This window comes from Meriones unguiculatus, chromosome 18, assembly GCF_030254825.1.
Source record: "Meriones unguiculatus strain TT.TT164.6M chromosome 18, Bangor_MerUng_6.1, whole genome shotgun sequence".
Classification (NCBI taxonomy): domain Eukaryota; kingdom Metazoa; phylum Chordata; class Mammalia; order Rodentia; family Muridae; genus Meriones; species Meriones unguiculatus.
This window is the reverse complement of record NC_083365.1, coordinates 46,442,300-46,464,079: the sequence shown is the minus strand read 5'-3', so window position 1 is coordinate 46,464,079 and position 21,780 is coordinate 46,442,300. Positions and strand designations below refer to the sequence as shown.

At 41.7% G+C, this 21,780-nt stretch overlaps 1 protein-coding gene across 8 annotated transcripts in view; it reads right to left on the bottom strand.

Annotated features, from left to right (window-relative positions):
- The window catches only part of Ttc17 (tetratricopeptide repeat domain 17), a 102,923-nt gene extending 85,474 nt beyond the window's left edge, over window positions 1-17,449 (bottom strand). For 4 of the 8 annotated variants that reach the window (XM_060372181.1, XM_060372183.1, XM_060372185.1 and 1 more), the window contains exons 1-2: window positions 17,265-17,437; window positions 620-709 (exon numbers count right to left, since the gene is read on the bottom strand). In XM_060372181.1, the coding sequence (XP_060228164.1) occupies window positions 620-709; window positions 17,265-17,423 (249 nt within the window). In that variant the 5' untranslated portion in view covers window positions 17,424-17,437. Of the gene's footprint in view, window positions 1-619; window positions 710-812; window positions 1,014-17,264 lie in introns of all 8 variants that reach the window. The other 4 variants (XM_021627320.2, XM_021627325.2, XM_060372186.1 and 1 more) reach the window with 2 other exon arrangements.
- Between the last annotated feature and the right edge of the window lie 4,331 nt (window positions 17,450-21,780).

Sequence of the window (21,780 nt, the reverse complement as noted above, 5' to 3'; positions counted from 1 at the left end):
CTCGCTGTACAGACCGGGCTAGCCTTGAAGTCACAGAGCGCCACCTGCCTCTCTGCCTCGGAAGTGCTGCAAGTAAAGATGTGAACAACCACACGCAGCTCCTTTCTTCCTTTTCATATTTCATCCAAGCTCTTCTCATACCGTACCAGGGGGCACGTCCTTTTCATGCTGGGAGCGAGGGTGGGGAGGTTAGGGGGTGGCAACAACACAGAACCTATTCTAGGGTTAAGTGATGGGAGAATTAGGTTGGTGCCTACACCAAGGCACTCTGTTTCTCTATTACTCAAATTGTTTTGAAGAGGACGGATGTAGACAGGGGTAGCAGGGAGGTGGGGGTGAGAGTAATCAGTATGTAGTAATCAGTATGTATACATCAGTAAAACTGTTTAGGAACAAATTTAATTACTAAAGCACGCACACACACACACAGGCACACACAGACACACACATACCCCACTTTGACAAAATAATTTATTTGTCAAAGTAGCTGTTTTGAAAGACCCTGCCTCAATGCAAGATCTAAAATCATATTCCTGCAAAAGTCACAGGAATTGCTCTGTTCTTTGACGACAATCAGCTGCAGAAGTTTCAGCTGCACTTGTGTGTCCAATTGCCTCACCTCTAATTCTTTGAGGTAGTTAACTGTTGTTTCTTGTCTCATTAATATGACTAAGTCATGTGGATGCTTCAAGTTCATTGGTGAATCCACCTACAAGAAAGCAATAGAAAGAAAGTAATTAAACTCCCATTTCATTCATCTCAATTTGGACTAATAAAGCTCCATTTAATGATTTCAATTGCTCTCTCATCACCATTCTAGTTTGTGTTAGCTGCTCAGAGAGTCTGCAGAAGCATTTCAAGAGGGACTTCATATAGTCAGGGCGGGGGGTGGCCCAGCGAGCAAAAGTTCAGCATTTACAGAGTTCTGGCCTCTCCAGCACCTTGGGTAAACTCAGGAAGAGAAGTACCAGGCAACAAACAATAAAATCATTTCCTTTAAACAGTTTTCATACCTATAATAGCAAAAAACAAAAACAAAAAAACAAAACAGATTACCTAGTTTTGACAGCATGTTGCACATCTGAATAGATTTGGAAGTGATAAAGAAAAAATATTAAGGGGCATGCGTGAAGAAGAGGGAGGGAAGGTGGGACTAGGAGGGGAGGAGGGAGGGGTTTATGGGGGATACAAAGTGAATAAAGTGTAACTAATAAAAGTTAAAAAAAAAGAAAAATATTAAACATATTTTTATAAGCAAGTTCCAGAAGCCATAAATGAAAGATGATGTAAGATCAGCTGTAGATTTATTACTTGGAGCGCATGTACTCTGATCAACAGATCAGGCGAGTCTGCTGTTGCAGGTAAAGAAAGATGAACCCACACACTGGTAGCAGGCTTAGAGATTTGCTCTCACTTTCACAGGGTTATTTACAGCACTTATCAACATGTTCATCATTAGTATATATCAGTATATGATCCTTTACTTAGCAAGACAAACTCTAGGGAAACCACAGCATTCTTTTTTTGTTTTTGTTTTTTAGAGACAGGGTTTCTCTGTGTAGCCTTTGCTGCCCTGAACGCGCTTTGTAGACAAGGCTGGCCTTGAATTTACAGACATCCATCTGCCTCTGCCTTTCCGAGTGCTGGGATTACAGGTGTGTGCCATTACGCTTGGCCAAAACTACAGCATTCTTAAGCAGGGAGATAAACCTGCTTCATGGATACTCATCAGAACATTTTTAGCTGAATAAATATCAGATCCCTAATTTCATCACTGAAGCAAAAGAGATACTGTCCAACTGAACAGAACAAGAAGGAAATGTAAAAGTTCAGCCAGTGGCCCGAGTATAAAACACTTCACATAGGAAGCAAAGAACACCTGCTTTCTTGCCTCTAGTCCACACCTCAAACAGCAGCTATTCAATGACTTTTCCAGAAAGCCAAGAACCCAGAGGGGTATGGAGTGGGAGATCAGTCTGTCTGTCTTACCCGTCCAAGCTCACTGTTAACCTGGTTCTTGCAGGACTTGTAGGAAGAGTAAGAGGAAGACAGATGAAGATATTTCAGAGCTAGAGAATAATCTTACTTGTGTTGTGTTTCCTTGAAGCTTTTGGTTTAGCGAAAATGCAGCAGCCAGAGAGGCATCAGAATAAAATTATTAGCTGATGAGAAGGGTAGCTACTGACAGCTGGGTTTCTCTTTTTGAGGTGACAGCAAATGGCATGGATCTTTGCCAGATAAAGATTTAGCAAGGACAGAGTTAGGACCTGACACATATTTTTATTGCAGTAATTTCAAAGTCTCAAATTCTAAAATGTTATGGTGATTATCTTGGCAAATGCCAGCATGTATTCCTTTCCTTTTGAGTGCCTCTCCTCCAAATATTATAAGAGTGCCTGCCTGACAATCCTGTAAATGCCAGAGCATCCCTTGACCATACATGCTTAGTAAGTCTCTGTAGGCCTGGTCCACTGACTCAACACTTGGAATTATATACTCAGATGTTCTCTCTATAAAATGTGTAAAGAAATGACACGATGTCATAATCTTTAGCATTTAAAGATGCTGAGGAGCAAAACAAAGAGGTATTAGAAAGAGATAGTTTAATCCCAGCACTCAAGAGGCTGAGGCAGGATTATGGGTTTGAGACAAGTCTGTGGGCTACATATTGAGACCCTGTCTCAAAAAATAAAACCAACTGAACAACCAAACAGAAGAGAATATACTGCATACTGAGATTTCAAAGTTCACTTTGGCTTTTCGTCAAGTGACAAATGCCACCAATTTCCATTTTCTGACAGCACAATAAATGCTCATAGGCCCTGAGTCACAAAGGAAAGGCAGAATTATTTTCACCTGCTCTATTTAAGAAAAGAAATATGAACTATATTTAGAGCAATTATACTGCAGGGGAAAAGTGAGCAGGCATTTGAAATATGACTGTGTGAACTTAATTCTGTGATCTGGAAGGATACATTCTCTAGGTTCTGTAACAATCTACTTCACTAAAGATGACAGAATGTGCCAGGGAATTCAACTGTATTTTCCTTAGAGTGCATGCATCCAATGATATAAAATAGCAGTAAATATTTTACTCCTATCAAGTGGAATTTCATAGATTTCACTTGTTGTTTTCTCCAATTAATCAAGACATCGTTTTATTTTATTTTATTTTTTACATGATTTACTTTTATTTTATGTGCCTTGGTGTTTCTCCTGTGTGTATGTTTCTGTGAGGGTGTTGTGCCCTGGAACTGGAGGTATAGAGGGCTGTAGCCACCACAGGAATGCTGGGAATCCAAACCTGAGTCCTCTGGAAGAGGAGCCAGTGCTCTTAACTGCTGAACCATCTCTCCAGCACCAAACTGAGACATTGTTCATAGCCACATCTCCAATCAGATCCTAAGACAGTGGATTCAGTAAATCTATACAGCAACAGATGGAAATTGCTTCATTGCTAAGTCAACTAAAGGTGAACATTTTAAACAGAATGATCAATAATAGGGTACAAACACGTGATGTTTTAAGAAGGTAAATTTGAGTCAATCAATTGTCAGTGGTCCTTTGAAATGACACATTTTTGTGGTGACATTAGTTCCAAGCCTTATAAACAACTTATCCGTATACAGTAATTGTTCTAACCTTTGCAACGGTATTCATTTTAACATAGGAAAACAACATGGCAACCCACTCTCCTGGCAGCAGTGTGAAAACTGATGAATAAAACCTTATAGTATGATGCAATCATTAAAAATATTCCTCTTAAGAACTTGAAGCAGAGGGGCTGGTGAGATGGCTCAGAGGTTAAGAGCACTGGTTGTTCTTCCAGGGGTCCTGAGTTCAATTCCCAGCAACCACATGGTGCCTCACAACCATCTATAGTGAGATCTGGTGCCCTCTTCTAGCGTGCAAGCATACATGCATGTATAAATAATAAATCTTAAAAAAAAAAGGAATAAAAAAAAAAAAGAACTTGAAGCAGAGTAGTTTTTTTATTCAGAATTTTAAATTAAGACACTGTCATGGGAGGGGCTGGAGAGATGGCTCAGTTAAGAGCACTGGTGCCTCTTCCAGAAGACCCAGGTTCAATTCCCAGCACCCACACGGCAGCTCACAACTATCTGTAACTCCAGTTCCAGGAGATCTGACACCCTCACACAGACATACGTGCAGGCAAAAACAAAAACAACAACCATCCTCCCCCCCAAAGACACTATCATGGAAAGCATAACACACTGAAAACTTCTAAGACACTATCATTTTACCTCTTTATAAAACTAAAATGACACCACTTTGTCTGCTTCTAGTTTTTGCTCGTCAGTACCCATAATTTCCTTCTTTATCACAACTATATCCCTGGCTTCCTCTTCCCCACATGGGAGCCCTGACCAGTGCACTCTTTTCTATTAGTCACAGCGGTTATTTCTGACATAGGACTTCCTAAGTGAGGTTAGGTGGTACTACAGAGACTCTCATTTGAATTGTCTGAGCCATTGGGGACCAAGCAGGTCTGAAAATGGGGCTGAAGAGGCAGAAAAACCTACCATTATTTATGCTCTGAGACAAATCACACTTGTAGCACTTGCAGGTTGTCCAACATGCCAATGGAATGCTTATAATTCAGAAAGCATTCATGTTATCCCAAATGTGTCCCTAATTTATATTACATTTTAATTAGTTAATTGAGTGTGTAGGAGCACACATATGTGCTGTGTAGGTGGAGGTCAGAGAATCTTTCTTTCCATTGTGTGGGTCCCAGGGATTGAACTCAAGTATTAGGCCCTTCAGTCATTTCACTGGTCCAACTTTGCTTAATTTTCAAAGACCCTCTGCCAGGGTATCCTTGTGGCTATTTTAAGAGTCTTTTAAGAGTCCTCCTTGTTTTTGTTTTTCAGCTTGACCCAAGACTGCATCATCAGAGAGGAGGAAATGCCTTCATAAGATGGGGCTGTAGGCAAGCCTGTCGGACCCATTCTGGGTGCTGCCATCCCTGGACAGGTGGTCCTGGATGCCATTACAAAGTAGGCCGAGTAACGCATGAGGAGCAAGCCAGTAAGCAGTGTTGCTCCGTGGCTTCTGCTTCAGCTCCTGCCTTGCTTACTTACCTGCCCTAACTTCTGCCAATGATAGGATATACCTCAAAGTGTAAAATAAAACACACCTTTCCCTCTCCAATTTGCTTCTGTTCATAGTGTCTTATAACAGCAACAAACCCAACTAAGGCAAATCTCCCGTGCCTCTGCACATGGTGCTTCCTCTACTTGGCCCACACTTCGTATGCTGTCGACAGGGGCTAGATGCCTGAACCCAATGACGTTTCTTTTGTGAGGCCAACCATCTTCCTCTTGATCTCCCATCAGAGACTGCATACACTCTCCTGTACAGTCAGGCATTATATGTATACACACCCTGTGTAGTCAAGCAGTACATGTATACACCCGCCTGTATAGTCAAGTATTACATGTATACACTCCCCGTGTAGGCAAGCATTACATGTATTCACTCCCTGCGTAGTCAAGCATCACATGTATATATTCTCCTGTATAGTCAAGCAATACATGTATACACACTTGTGTACCATCAAACATTGCACTCTTTAACTTCCATCTGTACTCCTCTTCCTCTCTTCAGTGTGTAATATGTTCTTATGTGTATGGTAGGTAGTCTACACACTGCTGACTCTCTGGGGACAGTGTCTTGATGCCACATTTGCTCAATGCTCCACTGGAGATACAGTGGCTATGCCTCCAGAGGTCAGAACATGTATGTCCCTGACTATATGTCCCATGACTAGTTGAATTAAATTATTTTCCTCTCCTGGCTACTTTCCTATCTGTCACCTGAAAGGATCCAGTTAGATGACTTCTAGGTTTTTCTAACTTTTTAACTCTACCTCTTTCACATTTTTACCAACCTGACTTATATCCCTGAAAAAAAAAATCTACTATTCATATAAATGAGATTGCTATATTTTCAGTTGGCTCCTATAATCTTCACTTGCTTGGAGCAAGTGTGATTTCCAAATGCAATCAAAAATTTCTTCCAGTGCTGATAAGATGGCTCCCTCAGTAAAGTGTTAGCTATGCAAGCATGCGGACCTAAATTCAAGCTCCAGAACCTAGCTATAGAAAGACAGCGGGGAGGGTGCATGCTTGTAATCTCAGTGCTAGGGAGGTGAGACAGGTAGATCCCTGGCAGACAACAGCCACCCTAGGAAGAAACCCAGTCTAGAAAATAAAAAGGGAACAACACTGTAGGATGGCCTCTGGTTTTCACCTGTACACCTTCCCACACATGCTCAAGCATGAACACATGTGTGTGCGTGCATACGCACATGTACACACACACACACACAACTTACTTTCTGTTAAACTGTCCATTTGCTCCAGCTAAGCAATGGCTATTTCTAAGTAGTTCAGTTGTTCAATGTATCATTCAAAGCTCTCCCCTACAGCTGTTAATTACAAAAAAATAAAATAAAAAAAAATTAGGTACATGGGTATTTTGCCTGCATGTGTTTCTGTATGCCTGGTGCCCAAGGAGGATAGGGAAGGGTATAAGATTCACTGGAACTGGAGTTATGGATGGTTGAAAGCTGCCAGGTGGGTGCTGGGAGAACCAAGGTCCTCTGCCTGACCATCAGTGCTTTTACCTGCTGACCCATCTCCACTTGCATGGGTCTTAATTCTAACAAAGTTCCAGTTTATTTTTTTCTGATTATAACTAAGTATGGTACGTCAAACATAAATACAGACATACTCAAGAAAATAATAAAAATTACTTGAAATTTCACCTTCAGTGATATCTACTGTTAGCTACGTAAGTTATGGTAACTTCTACCCTCCCCACTGCTGTATCTTTACAAAAATGAGAATATGAGCTTCAAGACATGACTCAGGAGGAAAAGACATTTGCTGCCAACTCTGATGAACTGAGTTCCATCACGGTCCACCTGTGTGGAGAGATGAGAAAAGCTGCTCCTGGAAGTTTTCCTTTGATCTCCATGACATGTGCATAATCCATGTAAGAGACTCTCCAACACAGCCAATTAATCAATCAATGCAATAATTTTTAAAAATGGAAATAATATTTAGTGTCTTATAACCCCCATCCACACCTCTGCCCTCTTTACTGGATGTCTCTCCCAATGAACAGATGCAGCATTAATCTCACTGTGTGCACATGCAGGTGTGCATGTTTGTTTAAGCGCCTGTGAAGACCAGAGGTCAGCTCTAGGCACCACATTTCATGTAATAGCCACCTTGTTCTTTAGACTCTCATACTGGTTTGGGACTTGCAAATTAGGCTACTCTGGCTAGCCACCCAGTTCTAGGGATGCTCCGGAATTTCTCCAGTGCCGGGATTACAAGCATGTGCTACTATTCGTGACTTTTTATGTGGTGCTGGGGACTGAATTCAGGTCCTCATACCTAGAAAGCAAGCACTTTTCTCACCAAGCTATCACCCCATTTCTCCTCCTTCCCCTCCCCCCTGCATTTTTGTGTTCTGAACACACACACACACACACACACACACACACACACACGGCGGACAGGAATCTTACTCAGCTGAACAACCCCTCACTGAACTTGAAGCTCCCCAATTAATCTAGATGGCCTGGCTAGCAAGATCCCTAACTGCTTTCCCAGTGCTGGTGTTGTGCTCATGGGCTGCTGCACTCAGACTTTCCTTCCTACGGGTTCTGGAGTGTGGAACGCAGGTCTCTATGACTGCATGGAAGGCACTTTACTTAGGAAACCATCTCTCCAAACTCCGACTTATTTTTGACACAAGGTCTCACGAAGCCCAGGCTGGTCTCTGTTAAGCTGAGGATGACCTGGAAATTCTGATCCTCCTCCAAGTGCAAGGATTACAGGGGTGAGTCACCATAGTTTCTGCAGTGTTGGGGATGGATGCAAGCATTCTGCCCACAGAGGCGTATCCCCAGTTTAACCTCAATTTTAGTGGTTAATACTTTGTTTTGAGATAGGTTGTCACTGTGTAGCCAGACTACTTTGAACTCAAAATCTTCCTACCACAGTCTCCCAAGTAGTGGAATTACCACACTTAGCTAATGGTTAAAAAGGCCCACTTTCTTACTGAAATTTAGGTTATTCATTCTTTTCCTTAAAAAAAAATTGTGATGAGTGTTCTTCCACACACGTTCTCTGGACAGCTGTCTGGATATATTCTTCCCTTTAAATAGTGTGTCTAAGTCACAGGAAAAGCATTTCATGGTTTTGGAGAATTTTCTCCAAAATAGTTGAATCAACTTAAATTCCTACCAACAGGTAGTTTCTCCTTTAAGAACAGGAGAATAATTGTGAATACATTTTTAATCTCTTTGTGGCTTCTCTATTGGCCTTTTTTTTTTTACACTTAAAAATATTTCTCCTGCTTCACTCTGAATTTGATAGTTTCTATACAATATTTTAAAAGTATGGTTCTAGTTAGTGGGGCTCTAGGTTGTGTTTCCTGTCTTTTCAACAATGAGTGCATATTACTTAAATTGATAAAAAAAACTTCATTATCATTATAACTTCATTATAAAAGTACATTATCTTTATAAACATCAAACTTGAGAGTACTGGGAAATAATTTTGTCTTATTTAATTTACACAAACTGTAAAGACAAGTAAAATCTCAGTTCTGAAGAAGTCTGATGACTTTCTCTTAGCAAAGCATAAAGACAGTTCTTGTCACAGATGTGGGTCCAGGGAGAAGACCTCAAAAAATACTTAGCTACTGTCTTTTCTGGACCTTACCTTTCTCCTCAAATCTTATCTGAAGTCTAATTTATTGCTGTTGTCAAAGGACTGGCCAAGGAGCCTTTGCATCTGTGATTCTAGCCAGGTCAATACCATGGTGATCAGGATGAGTTTTAAAGGAAGGAGCTGAGGCAGGCAGAATGTCTGTTGTCAAGATTGTCCACAAACACTCCAGGTAAACCCTTCATGGACTTGCAAGTTCAATATCAGTTCAACTTTACTTCATAAGAGTTTTACTTCACAGACTCTTGACTTTAAGTGTGAAAACTTGCACAAGTGTGTGTACTCTCACCAGCCCGCATACATGTGCATGTGTGCCACTGTCTGAGTGGTTCTGTATGTACGCATGTGTGCATGTACATGCTGGAAGCCAGAGGGCAACCTAGAGTGCTGTTCCCAAGGACAGCTATCTACTTTGTTTTGTGAGCCAGTCTCTGTTAAGGAAGGACAGGGCTCACTGATTTGGCTGGCAGACCAGCTTCAGGGTTTTGCCTGTCTCCATCCTCCCAACACGGGGATTGCAGGTACAAGCCACCATGCCTGGCTTTCTACATGGGTGTTAGGGATCACACTATGGTCCTCATGCTCGTGCAGCAAGCATTTTATGGATGGAGCCATCTTCGTATCCTTTGAATACATACTTTAAGACAATTATTTTGCTGTAATTTTTGCTGTTAGAGGACTTGTGTAATTTTAATAAAAATGTTAAAACTCGTCTTAGTTTGAGGAATTGTCAAGCATCAAATTAAACAAGAATCCTGACTACCGCATGAATTTTATTGTCACTATCCTTCTTAGAAGTTTATTCTCAACTAGATTTTATTTTCTTGTTACTGCAGTTTCTAGAAGCCATGGTCGTAAAACTGCCTAATATCACATAATTCAGACATGTATACTGTATAGCTATTTTCTGATTTGAATGTTCTCAACGTTGTAGCCAATTTGTAAGAACATTCATGCCAAACAATTAATGTCTTTCTGATTGATAAGCAAGATAATTAACATTTCCAACATAAACAACAAGTACATAACCCTTAAACTATATTTTAGGATTTATGCCCCAGGGCAAATAGAGAAACAACCCTTTCAGCTACACTAATTGTAACTTTACAGGGAAAGAAAATAAAATGTTGGATGAGATGACAAGAGTCATGGATTATTTCTCCTCTGTATTTGTCATGAAGCTCTTGTAAACACATATGAAAACAATGTAGCTGGCTCTGTAGTTGTTATTTTCCTTCTTTGAGACAGGCTGGCCTCAAACCCCCATGTAGCTAAGGTTGAAAGAGAACCTCTGATTTCCTGCCTCTTCCTCCCAATTACTGTTTATATTAAAGAGAGCTGTTTTATATATAACTCAGATGTGACTTTAATTCAAGCAGTAAATAAGTACTGAGCACAGCAGCAGACAGAATAAAGGCCCAACCAAGATTTCCATGCTTTAATTCTTAATCTTATAAATATATTATGCTATATGGCAAATGAGAATTAAGATGTCAAGCAGATGAATGGTTGCTAATCAGACTGTCTTAGTTAAGACAGAGAACACAGCTTGGGTATCAGCTGGGTGAAGTGTAATTATATGGAACAGGGAGCACGCGTGCGCACACACTTATGTTGGGGTCAGAGAGACAGACAGGGAGAGAAATGAGGTTAGAGGCATGGATGCACTGCTGCTGGTTTTCGAAGATGCAATGAAAGTGGTCCAAGAGCCAAGGCATACTGGCAGTCACCAGCCATCAGGAAAGGTGGCCCTTGCCCAGAGCCTCCGGGAGGGTGCGCGGCACTGCTGTCCTCTGGACTACACTTGTGAATTTCAGGTTGGACTTGCTGCCTCATTAACTGGAGGGTAATAACTTTGGGTTGTTTGAAACTATTAAGTTTGTGATTTTTTTTTTAAACAGCAGCAAAAGCCTAGATATAATACCAGATAAAATTCCTAGTGAGATAACTGGATTACTACACTCCTAGAAAAGACACTACAATCAGTGCAAGTACAGTACAGTGAGCTGTACTGGTACAGAGGTGGCAGGAAACTCAATGGACTGGGGATGACTTTGCTAGTTTATGATGGAAATCCCTGCCCTAAAAGAGGCAGCTGGATATAATCCAACCTCATTACTAATTCACTGCTCAGGGGATGAAATCAACACTATTGACTTCTTTTACTGCAATCCCAACAAGGATGCAATACACATTAACTATAAAGGTTTAAAATTTCCAGGAAGACATGAAAATGAAACTGAAGGCTGCTTTTTGCCACTCCTACCGATGGCCACAGTGCTGTTTAACTAAGGGCAAAGCAAGGTCTTTTGCTGAGTTCAGATTATGAACAAAGGTTTCACACTTCCTAAATACTGCTGGGCATTTTCAAATACTGACATAATCGTTTAGCAATATCTAGGAAAATAAGCGCAATACATTATTTAAACCAGTTAACTCCATTTCTAATTCATCTTATGAATACTCCTAGTCAACTGCAAAGATATACATATGATCACACTCACTTGCCACAGCATTGTTTGACAGTAAAAATCTTGGAAAATCTAAATGCCTGCCAAGAGCACTGAATAAATACACTATAGAATATTCATAGAGCTGATTGCTATCAGTCTTAACCAAGGAGGAAGCTTTTTATTTCTATTGTGGACAGATGCCTTGGTTTTAAGCTGGCAAGTTAGTCATCAGACAAAATGTTCCCAGTTGTACGTTTAAAAGAGAAATTCCTAAGTGTTTGCAAATACACAGGAACTTTGAGGAAGAAAACTCACTCTGAAGTGGCCAGGCAGCATCTTACAACTCTTGTTCAGAGACACAGTACTCCTAGAAAGGACTTAGCTCGTCCAGGCATTTTATTTGTAACAGGGAGAATCAATGAATTCTCTTGTTACCTTCAAGTAAATGCACTGTCCCTGCTCTAGACCACTAATATGATGGTGGCCTTTGAGTATGCTGACACAAGTGATATTACAGGTAAAAACACTGTATGCACACACATACTTTTTTCATTTATTCAGTATTCTCTGTGTGGATGCCATGTGCCAAGCACTTTTTTCAGTTCTGGGGTTACCTCATCAAGAAAATAAAGCTGGTGACTTCTCACATAGATAGGAAATATAAATGCTATAACAGAGCCAGCAGTGAGTGCTATGAAGACTAAAGCAGAGGAAGACTACAGTGTTGGAAGCGATGATGTTTTAGATATGTAAGAAGAGGTGTCATAAGAACAGACCTTAAAGGAGAGGCAGGTTGAGCTATGAAGGCATCTGGAGAGGGAGGTCAAAAGGTAGATGCCTGGTATGAAGAGCCCCAAACATGTGAAGACTGATACACAGCATCTCTAAGAAGAGTGGAGAGTGGCCAGGTCTCTGGTATTTCGGGCCTTGTACTATAGCATCTCTGGTATTTCGGGCCTTGTACTATAGCAGAACCTAGATTTTCATCTTTATGTGTGATGGGAAACCACTGAATGTGCTCTCATATTCTCTGCTTCCCTCCTGTCTCAGAGTGGATGATTTGAGCACATGTGTTTAAAAACAAAACATTTTCAATAATTCCAGGGAGAAGAGACCATCTGGGAGCACAAGTGAAGTGAGAAGACCAGTTAAGGATTGGCATCAACTGGCTAAAATGCTCAATCCCCATTCAGAAAGGCAAAGAGGATGGACATCAGAAGAAGGAGAAAACAGGGAACAGGACAAGAGCCTGAAACAGAGGGCCTCTGAAAGGCTCTGTAGTGTATCAAAGAAGATGTTGAGACTTATGGCCAACCTTTGGACAGAGTGCAGGGAATCTTATGAAAGAAGTGGGAAATAGTAAGACCTGGACAGGACAGGAGCTCCACAAGAAGAGCAACAGAACCAAAAAATCTGGGCACAGGGGTCTCTTCTGAGACTGATACTCCAACCAAGGACCATTCATGGAGATAACCTAGAACCCTTGCACCAATATAGCTCATGACAGTTCAGTGTCCAAGTGGGTTCCATAGTAATGGGAACAGGGACTGTCTCTGACATGAACTGATTGGCCTGATTTTTGATCCCAACTTTTATCTCACCTTATTTAAGCAAGAGTGTGTGTTATTAACCAGTTGATGAGTGTGTGTTATTATTAACCAGTAGATGAGTGTGTGTTATTAACCAGTTATTAATCATGGCGGCACACCAGCCAGTAAGAGTCACCAAGGAAAAAGGTATCCAGAAGAAAAGGAGGAGAAGGAAGAAGGAGGAAGAGAAGGAAGTTGGTAGTGGTGTTGGTAGTAGTGGTGGTGGAAGAAGAGCAGGAGGAGGAGAAGAAAGAGGAGGAGGAGGAGGAGGAAGAAGAAGTAGAAGTAGTAGTAGTCATGGCAGCCTACCAGTCAGTAAGAGTCACCAAGGAAATAGGGATCCAGCAGAAGAGGAGGGGGAGGAGGAGGAGGAGCAGGAGGAGAAGGAGGAAGAGGAAGAGAAAGAACAAAGAAGAGGAAGGAGGAGGAGTGAAAGGCTAACTGGACTGGCTTTAAGAGAATGGGAGGAAAGGAGAGTTTGTACACACCACTATTTTGAGTTATCGGCTATAGAGCCACACACAGGAACGTCTGTTGTTTTAGCTTTTGCCATCAGAGAGTATAACTGAGACACAGGCACCGCTCTCCATTCAGGAGTGCAAAGCTGTGCTAATTTTTGACTTGGCCTGCTGGCAAGCCCTCATGTTCCTCAGTACCAGCATGCATTCTGTTCGCTTCCAGCAGGGTCGCCTCCAAACTACAACAGCTGCTGGGCCCACAGCTGATTGTAAGCCCTGCTCAGCAGTGTGGCTGTCAGCCCTGTCTATATCGCCTGGCTTTCTCGTTCTTCTCTTTTACTTTTCTTGTTCATCATTGTTTTTCTCAGTTAAGCAAAGAACATCAAAATTGAACAACAAAAGTATTTAACTACACTTAAAGAAATAGGGGCCATGAATCTGAAAGACAGTAAAGAGTTATATGGGAAAAGTTGGAGAAGGGAAAAAGATGTAATTATATTTAAATTAAAAAATAAAGGGGGCTGGAGAGATGGCTCAGAGGTTAAGAGCACTGGCTGTTCTACCAAAGGTCTTGAGTTCAATTCCCAGCAACCACATGGTGGCTCACAGCCATCTATGATGAGATCCTGTGCCCTCTTCTGGCATGTACATGCGGCAGAATAATGTATGAATAATAAATAAATCTTAAAAAAATATTTGAAAATATTGTCTAGAAGCTTATTTACAAAATCAACCAGCAACTTATGAAGAAGTTGCCTACAGAACATAGGCTCTAACTGAAGTGTGTGTGTGCACACCTCTGTGTGTAGCCTAGGCTGGTCATAAGCTTGCTATATAATCCATGATAAGCAACTACTGACTCTCCTGCCCCCACATCCCAAGTGCTAGGATTACAGATGTGTATACCACTGAACTGAACTACGTAGCTCCATTTCAACACCTAAGGATGATGTAAGGATTTCTTGGCCTAATTACACAGTAGAGCCTCATGCTAACTGGTTAATAACACACACTCATCTAGTTCACAGGCCAACTCCAAGGTAAAGACTCTTGCTTAAATAAGGTGAGATAAAAGTTGGGATCATCAGTTTTGTCAATTTGACTCAATCTAGAACCACTGGGGAATCTCCATAATGGATTATCTGGATTAAGTTAGCCAGTGCGCATGTCTTGGGGAATTGTCTTGATTTTGTTAACTGAGATGGGAAGACTCAACCACTTGTGGGCACTGGGTTTGGGGCCTAGACTGTATAAAAGTGGAGAAAGTGAGCTGAGCACTAGCATACATGTTTAACTTACCGCTCTGTATGGGTGTAATTGGAGTTGCTGCTTCAAACTGGTTGCTTTAAGTTCCTGCTACCCTGACTTCTCCCCACTTTCCTATGACAGACTATATAACTTGGAATAGTGAACTAAATAAACCTTTTCTCTCTTAAGGTGTCTTTGTTAGGGTATTTTACTACAGCAACAGAAAAGAGAATCAAGACAGATGTTCCTTCTGGTTTCTAGGTACGAGGCCAATGAATGATAAAGAGGTATTCCAGAACCCAGGCTTGAGAAAACACTCACAACGTATAGACAGCCTTTTTCTTAACCCTTCTCTGTCTGTGGTAGGGAAAAACAAAAACACCAAACCAAAGCAACAACAAAAATCCATAGCGAACAGAACATTCTCTTCACACCCCAGTTCAGGATTGCCTAGACTACATTATTGGGAATTCAGTAGTAGGAGGTACGCTTCTTAGCCGAATCAGGAGTTATGGAAAGAAGCACTGATTTTCCACGGTATTTACTGAACACCTACTGTTGCCAGCAGCAACCCCAGCTTTCATTGTGAAGAGGCTGCCTGCAGGAGTATAGATCTGACTGAAGCCCCAGCTCAACCCACCTAAGGACAGAGGATTTCTATGCTTGCATATTGACAGACCTGCAGTACAGAACTGATGGGTCTTCTAATATAATATGTTTATTAGATTTTTTTTTTTGCCTGAATTCAGTTTGTTACCAGGAAAGAAGTTACACAGTTACTGGAGTCCAACTCAAATGCTGCCCACTATATCCAATTCCTATTTAATTTATTTGTACTTATTTTCTCTTAAATCCATCCTCCCTACACCTACTGTCCAGTTGTTACACTGTTGTCTGCAACTTTATTTCCTATAGAGTAAAATTCATGACTGCCAGAACTCACTGCTACAACCCGCAGCGAAGAGCTGGAAAAAGTCAATGAAAAGGGCCATTAAAAAAAAGACACAAATAAAAAAGGCCTGGTTTCTTATCTTTAAGTCTAACTACTTACTGAAGGTATGACTTGCAGAGGCTCAGAAGCTTTGGCCCTTCTCTGAGAGATGTTACTAATGCTCCTATATTCCCCTCTAAGGCAGAGAGAGAGCCAACTTGAAAAAGAAGGCATTTGTTAATGAACAAAACCAAACCCGTTCTGACTTTCCCATTCAATATTCAGCATACAAATAATCCACCTCCATTAATCAGCCGCTAGTTTTCAGATGGGTTACTTTTTCAGCTGAGTGGCAGGACACCAAAATAGGAAGGAGACATCAATGTCATACAGTATAAATAGCTGCAGCCAGAAACAATATAGCAAAAGAACCAATAAGAGAAGGGCTCCCCAAATTGCAGCATAAGTGACTTAATTCAATGTCTCCCTCCATGAGGGCCTCAGGAAAAACCACCAGCAGCAAACGAAAGATGAAAACAATGAGGATGGATACAGGATTTCTAATTTATGTCAAAAAGACAGCCTCACTGTATTTTCTAGTGTTTCTGACAACATCTTTTTAAGCCTCTGCTGGAGTTTAATAAAAATTAAGCTGGAACTTAATATCCATGAAAAAGAAAACCTTTTAAAATAGAAGTCAGATATATACACGGGAGTAAACATCCGAGGACAGACAGGGTCTGACTTTTAAAAATTATGTTTAGATTTACCACACGGTTAAATGTCTCACCTTGAACAAAAATAAACCTTGCAATGGTGTTTCTACAGTTAAGCCAAAGGATCAATAATCTCTCACAACTTCCATTAAAACGAGTTCAGTATGCTTAAATTGCACGGGGTACACACTTCACTTTTTAAATGTAAGCTGGACATTTTCTGATTTTTTTTTTTCAAGCACTGGAAGTCCTTAAGTTTCCAAGACTCTGTGGTGGAGCACGCAGGCGCGCGCACACGTACTCTTTAAGCATGAGCAGCATAAACGCAAATGCAGGCATCAGAAAGTTATGTAAGAAAAGCGGTCTCTCCTCCCAGAAATCAGTTCAAGCGTACAGTAATCTAGTAAACTGCATACGCTGAGTGCCGGGCTGGGTCACTGGAACTAGGTAAAAAGCAATATAAAATACAGCGGGAGAGGAGGGCACTTAACTGCTGGATGATGCAGGCAACGCCACCAGAGGCATCTTCTGGCATTCCTTCAGAAGGAGCAAGAATGGGTTATCTTTAATGAGCCCCTAATGACCTGGCTAACGGCACAGCCTAAAACCACCACATCCTGAAACACATCCTACCAAGCGGGAGAGGAGACTGGAAGAGTCGCTAAGTGATCCATTCACAAAAGCTACCCCGGCTGTCACTGGCCAGGGACTCGCGCATTCCCCGGCACTGCCACCTGCTTTCTACTTCCTCGGGGAAGAGATGGTGGCACGCGGGGTGGCCGCCCAGAGGCTCCAAAGGTAGAACTAATGATGATTATGCGATTCTTAACCTCCCGAGATCAAGTCTCGGTTCCCCAGGGCCGGTTCCGGGACGGCGCGCGGCCCCACGGTGGAAGGCTGAGAAGTTCCCCATGGCGGAGCCAGGGCAGGAAGACCCGAGGGGAGGCGGTGGCGCCAGATCTGAGCGCAGGAAGTTTTGGCCCGCCGGCCGGGACCGTGGGAAGGCGAGCTGGGGGCGGGGCCGCGAGGAGCCACCCCGGGGCCCGGCTCGGGGATCCCCGCACGGGGTACGGGCAGAGGGGGCACCGTGGCCGCTACCTGCTGTTGGATCTTCCCATCCTCCGTGACGACCCAGTGCGTAGTGGCCAAGGCCCCTCGAGCCACCATGCTCAGCAAAGCGGAGAGGCTGAGAAGCCAACCTGGGCCGGAGCGAGGGAGCAGCTCGAACCGGCCGCGGACCCCTACTGCCGCCGCCATCTTGCCCCCCCCCGACCGGGCCGCTCACACCGGAAGCGGAAGCTACTCCAGGGCGTCCTCCATCTTGGGGAGGTCGCCTCTGGAGCGGGAGGAGGAGCCCGAAGAGTGCTGCAGTCACTGACCCGGCACTTGACTCTCGGTTGCGGTCACCGATCCTGTCACGCCTCAGCGCCGGAAACCGCTTTTTAGTTATCGTTTTCCTGTAGGCTGTATGATCTCCAAGAGTGGGAACTAGAGGGAGATAATAATAACAGGCTAGGTGAAGCTTGAGAGACGTGAGAAGACTGGGTGGTGTTCTTTCTTAAAAGTAAGTATTGTTTCTGGTAGTGCAATAAAAGATGTGCTTTCCAACTGTCTTAGGCATTTTTATAAGGCTCGTAATGGAGTGTCAGGCGTCGCACACATAATGCGTGTCAAATGAAATAAAAAAATAGCTGTAGTTAACATAGATGATCCGTATAGATGCTTTGTTTTCTTCCCAAAGCGATATGTACTTATATTTCTGGGCCTTATCAGCAGTACGTGTCTCGTGGACTTTGGTGGGTAGCTCCAGTCTTAGCTAAAGATCTAGGTGTGGAGCCCCGAAATTGGCATCTCCCGGGACTGTATTAATAATGTGCAAGCTTTCGGCCCCTGTGGCTCTTCCGTCCTCCCCCCATGCCTAGCTGGGTCTGTCTCAGGTGATTGATTTGCTTATTAAAATTAGAGGCACACTACCAACAGGTGGGCTATTGACTAGCTTAGGTTCCAGCCTCTATCGGATATTTCATAGCTGCTTACTAGTATGGCGTCATTTTGTATGGAAGTTTTTTATGGTTTTTTTTCTGTTCAGAAAAGGATGAGGATAGTACCCTGCCACCCCCCTACATTGGTATGTTGCAGGAAAACAAACATCTGCCTCATACTATGGGACTAGAGACCATGACATTGTTTTTGTTTTAAATTCTTCTGAGGGCAGTTTGGTTTGTTTGTTTGTTTTTGTTGTTGTTGTTTTTGAAAGAGTCCCCATATGCAGCCCAAGTTGCCTAGAATTTATTCAGCCTACGCAGGCGTTTAAGTTCTCCTTTGTGAACCTCCAGATACTGGTATTATAGGTATGAATCACCAGGCCCAGTTCCCAGGGTAGCTCTTCTTAGAGTACTGATGAACATTTTTTTTTTTTTTTTTTTTTTAAATTAAAAAGGTGTAACTTGGGGCTGGAGAGATGGCTCAGGGCTGAACAGCACTTCCTGCTCTTCCAGGGGACCAGTGTTAGGCTCATCACTGTAACTCCAGCTCTAGGGGATCCTCATGGCATGCATTCTCACACATAAACACATATACACCATACTTTTGTACAGTAGTGGAGCCTGGGCACAGAAATATGACCTCTGAAAAGCAAGCCATGATGTTGACAAGTTAATTAAAGTATAGACAGTGAGAGTGTAATAAGAGTGTATGTGTAGAGGAGAGAGCAACAAGCAGGTAAAAAATGGCTTGGTTCAAAGTGTGGTAAAGGTAATGCTGTTACCAAGTTGTATGGGATTCTTGTGGGTCATACTGAATTTAAATATAGACAGTAAGGAGTGTAACTGAATTTTAAAGTAGTGACAAATGATGAAATCCCATTTTTTTTCCAGTATCTTTTTAGGTATAGTCATCTATTGCAAATAAAACTATGAAAGTAACATCATCTAATTTTTTTCTTTACAATGCTAGGGAGTGAGGCCAGGGCCTTGCTTATGCTGGCCAAACACATTACTAATTAGCTATGTATCTCTAGCCCATCATTTAATAAATGTTTTTCACACCTACCTGGCTGCAAAACCCTAGGATGAATGGTTGAATAGAAGCGCTAATATTTAAGCTATCAGCAATTTCTCTGGCATTTAACTGCTGGAAAGGAGGCACAGAATCAGCATCTACAAATTCAACGGTTCATCCACTTGTTTTTCCTAGGATCATAATCCCTGTCCTTTGAGACAAGGTTTTCTCCAAAACCTTGAGAGCTCTCCATGGTTTTCTGTTGTGTAATTAACGACCACAGTTTAACCATTATTTCAGTTTCCATGGAACCCAAGTGTGGCTTGGCCTGGTTGGGTTTTCTAGTCTCAAAACAGTCATTTCTGACTGTCCATTAATACAAAACATCCACTGTTTCTAGCTATGTATCCCTCTCCACATGGAAAGGCTGCCAAGAGAATGAATCCTTTGCTTAAAACTCTTGACTTCCTTCTCTATGCAAAGTATTTATATAAGGTTATCCAAGTGAATCATCTACTCCTTTCAAATTAGCTTATGACTGTAATGACATTTGCAAAATACCTTTGGCCAAATAACAGAATTTCAGGAGTGACATAGCTACATGTTTCTTCTATAGTCTAGTGGATTCTTTTAAATCAGTCTTCTTAAAATATAGATGAAAGTTGTATATATTCTGTTTACAAGGATGTTTGGGTATGAAGCCCATTCCTGCTGCAGGTATCTCCAAAAGAGAGAATTAACCCTTTCTAGCCTTTCCTTGTGTCCTTTTTTCCATTTCTTGCCACTGAATGTAGCACTAATGACATACCATACTACTTCATGAAAGCATTTTCTACATTTTGAGCATAAAACTCAAGTAATTTCTGCAAAGGTTCTTAAGGCCTAGTGAGACAAAATACACAGTAAAACTAGGAAAAATAAATATCATACAGGTAGGCAGCAAACGTATTAAGAGCCAATCAAACTTTTCCTCCAGGGCAGATGGGAATGTCCTATGTTATACTACATCTGCAAGATCCCCAAAGCACTCTTGGTTTTATGTTCTGAGGGTAACTGGTATGATTGAGCAAACACGCAGAACTCTAGAACAAGGACATAATGCAGGTTTTGCAATAAGGTCCAAGTTTCTGTCCTATACTTAGGTCAGTGCATTCTTCATTTGTTCTCAAGTACAAGCAGGATTAGAAAAAGCGGGGTTGACCATGGCCATCTAAGTCTGTCCTAAAATTCTTTGCTCACTTAATCTAGACTATTAGCAGCTAAAAGGGCGAGGAATGTTTTATGCTAATATTCTTTCATCTTCAGTATCCACATTTAGTTTTTGGCTGGGTTTTTCAATTCCTCCCAAAAGTAGCTTTCCCTTTGAAGTGAGTTAAAACAATTATAAATCCCAACCTAAATGCTATTTTCTTCTCTTCACTGTAGTAAAAAGCACTTTAAAGGGAGGACTTATTCTAATTTCAGCTCACTGTTGGATAGTGGTGAGGCAGAGGATATTAAAGCAGAACACGTGATAGAGGGCTAAGCAAATGAAGATACAAAGAGCCTAGGGATAAGACAGACTTGTAATTTTCTCTACCTTCCATGTTCATTTGGTTGACTAAAGCCATGTATTAGCCTATGCCCTCATGATTCAATCACTTCTCCAAAGCCCACCCCTGAATACTGTACTGGAGACCAAGCCTTTAACACATGAGCCTTTGAGGGACTTTTCATATCTAAACCATGAAAAAAAAAATATTGCTCCTGAGTTTCTATGTCTAGGTAGTCATGTCACTTTAAAGGTTTAATTTTTAAATTGTGTAACACATCTCTGCATGTGGGTAAGTGCACATGAATGTAGGTGCCTGCTCTAGAGGCATATGTGTTGGGTCTCCTGGAGCCAGAGTTATAGGCATAAGTTCCTAATGTGGATGCTGAGAATTAAACTGGGGTTCTCTGCAAGAGCAGTATTGTACTTTGCACAGCCTCAAAGTTGGGACACATTTCATGATTATTTGGTAAGAATTTGATATAGGTTTTTATTAAATTTTTTTTTTATTCAGTTTAGCTGCGTTTGTGTGGAGGTCATAGGACAACTTTCAAGAGTTGGTTCTTTTTCCATTATATGGATGTGGTGGGATTGAACTGAACAGCACACTCCTTTATCTGCTGAGCCATCTTGCTGCCTGAGTTTATTTCTAATAGATCATTTTAGCCCAGGTTTGCCTCAAGCTTGTGAGGCTTAGGCTCCTGCTTGCTGGGATTACAGGTATGTGTCACTGAATCAGGTGGGTATTTTCTTCTATCTCAAACCTTGGGAGAGTCTCACTATGCTGCCTACAGAAGAACTTGTGATCCTCCTTCCTCAGCACCCTGATGGGATTATATGCATGAACAACATACTTCAGCTCTACTGATGCTCAATCTTTTGTATTTACTTATAAGAATATATCGAAACAGATGACTTGCAAGACTGAATTGAGTGACCTTCACAACAGAGCACTTTTTTCATCTTTGCATTTAAGATTTAATACAGTTTGCCATGAGAAGCAACCAATAAATGCTAATATCCAAAAATCAAGAATCCTAAGTTATGATCATAACACATTAACAAAATTAACACAAAACAAAA